The 2500-nt window shown below is 40.5% G+C and overlaps 1 protein-coding gene across 1 annotated transcript in view; it reads left to right on the top strand.

Annotated features, from left to right (window-relative positions):
* The window catches only part of LOC113800322 (DE-cadherin), a 55726-nt gene that overhangs the window by 45155 nt on the left and 8071 nt on the right, over positions 1–2500 (top strand). Inside the window, exon 18 of the mRNA XM_070130202.1 lies at positions 1493–1586. Coding sequence (XP_069986303.1) covers positions 1493–1586 — 94 coding nt within the window. The remainder of the gene's footprint in view (positions 1–1492; positions 1587–2500) is intronic.

The following is a 2500-nucleotide window of genomic DNA, read 5'->3' as shown; positions in this document are numbered from 1 at the left end:
GATAACCTCCTCTCCCCCCCTCCCTCTCCTTCACCCTCCTCCCACTCGAAGTATCTCGTCCAATAAGAACCATTTAAAAGCCGGAACAATAAACGGAACTAGTATCTTCTGAGGTGCTGTAAAAACGTCACGACAGAGGAGGATCTAATCGTTTTCATGGAGGAATGATGCTTTCTGATCCCATTGAAGTGGTGTTGGGAGGTCTCGTGAAGGCCGGCGTTGTGTCTCTTATTGTATGGGGCTCAGACGGAGCTGGGTTTATTTGAAGCGTGAAAGTCGAGTGTTTATCTGTGTACGGGGGGAGAGGGGGGGCGAGGAGTTGGGGGGGGGGGTGTATGGAAGGGGTATTTGTAAGAGGAGTTCCGTGTGCGTGTGGTTTGTAGATGGAATACTTGTGGTCTTCTGATCAAAGAGTTGTATAAACTTAATTTGGAGTTAGGAATCGTTTTAAGTGAGTAGTGGGTGCTTGTAGTGGGTTGTGTGTCCGTGCATTTGTGTATTTCTCTTTGTGTATTTGACAGTGTACGTGCGTGTGTTTGCATGTCTGGTTTTGGACTGTCGTGTATAAAAGTATATGCGTATATGTTTATCAAATAACTATAGATATTCCTGCTAGTCTCAAAAGTTCAAAGAGCTATTGCAACTTTCTCAAACTTACTTTGGAACAAACTGCAAACTATATTTTATCAAACGATAGAAAAAAAACAAGTGAAGAAAAATCACATTTTGTTATTTTGGGATTTTATTCGCATCTCCCTTATATCTATCTGTCATTTTTGTCTGAATTCTATTGATATTTTATTTCGCAAAGATAACAAGTATAATAATAATAAATCATTGAAACAAAAGGCAGACCTTGTTTTATCAAAAAAGACAAAAAGCGTTAATTTTTTCTTCTCCCTCCCTCCCTCTCCTTTTCTTCATCTCGTCTTTGCCTCCTTCCCCTTTCCCCGTTCTCATTCGTTCCCCTCTCCCTATTCTATCGTCTTCCACCATTCTCCACATTCTCCCTACTTCCTCTTCGTTCTCCCAATTTCATCTCCTCCCCCACCTTTTCCTCCCTCCCTTCCTATCTTCCCATTCCGACTATTTCCCTTTCTCCTTATTTCTCTCCATACCTTCCCTCCCTTTTCCCCTCTCCTTATATTCCAACCCTTCCACTTATTTACCCTCTCATTCTCCCATCTCCCCTTCACCCCCCATTACCCACTCCCTGCCTCCACCTAACCCCCCTACACATATAACCCCCTGCCCTTTACCCCCTTCCCTTCTAACCTCCCCAATCACCCCCCCCCCTCCCTTCTCCACCCATCCCCCTCCACTCTACCCCCCCCTCCAACCTCCCCAATCACCTCTCCCTTTTCCACCCATCCCCCTCCACTTCTACCCCCCCTCCTTCCTCTCCCTCATTACCTCCTTCTACCCACCCTTTACCCCTCCCTTCTCCCCCTCCCCCCTCTTCCCCCTCCCCCTTGATGACGTCATACCCCAGGTGGACGAGGAGCACCAGGATGTCGATGACGTCAGGCACTACAACGCCCAGGGAGATGAGATGTCGGCGGCGTCGCTCTCCTCCTTGGCCTCCGGTGAGTCGTGGGCGAAGGCTGTCGCGTTTTCAGCCCTTTTTTTTCTTATTCTTTCTGATTTCTTTTATTTTCTTGCGTTTTTTTTTTCTTTTTCTTTCTTGTTCTTTCTCCCTTTTTTTCTTTTTGTTTTTTCTTTTTCTTTCTTCTTTTTTTTCTTTCTTTTGTTTTTTTTCTTTTTCTTTCTTGTTCTTTCTTCCTTTTTTTCTTTATTACTTTTTTTCTTCCTTTTTTTCTTTTCTTTCTTCTTTCTTTCTTTTGTTTTCTTTAAACTTTTTTTTCTTCTGTAAATTAGATTTTTGTTGTTGTTTTGTTATTTTTATTGTTGTTCGTTTTTCGTGTTTGTTTTAGCTGTCGCTATTGGGTTTGTTAAGGAGGGGCGCGGTTGGGGGGGGGGGGGGTATTTCGTTCCTTGAATCAGAATGAGAAGTCTATATATTTTTTTTTTACTTTTTATCCTTCTCCCTTTTCCTCATTCTCTTTCTCTTTATCATCCTTTTATTTCAACAATTTCCCCTTCATCTTCTTCTCCTTCTTTACCATTTTTTTCTTTCAGCAATTTCCCCTTCATCTTCTCCTTCCTCTTTCTCTTCTTCTTCAATACCCACTCCTCCTTTTCTTTTTTCTTTGTTGTTCCTCTGTTTTCCTTTTTTAAATCTTTCTTCCTTGGCTTTAGGTGCGTGAGTTTATTACATTTTTTCGTTTTCTCTTTTCTCAGTCGTAGACAAGTTGACGGCGAAGAATATTGCATTTTTTTCACATTTCTTTTTCTTTCTCTCATTTATTACCAATGTTTTTATTTTTTTTATCTTTATCTTGGTATTTCGTTCTTTTTGGTTTTATTATTTCATATGTATAAATATACATATATATATATATATATATATATATATATATATATATATATATATATATAT

The sequence above is a fragment of the Penaeus vannamei genome, chromosome 15, assembly GCF_042767895.1.
Source record: "Penaeus vannamei isolate JL-2024 chromosome 15, ASM4276789v1, whole genome shotgun sequence".
Classification (NCBI taxonomy): Eukaryota; Metazoa; Arthropoda; class Malacostraca; order Decapoda; family Penaeidae; genus Penaeus; species Penaeus vannamei.
Note: the sequence above shows the minus strand (reverse complement) of the source record. Positions and strands in the feature narration are given on the sequence as shown.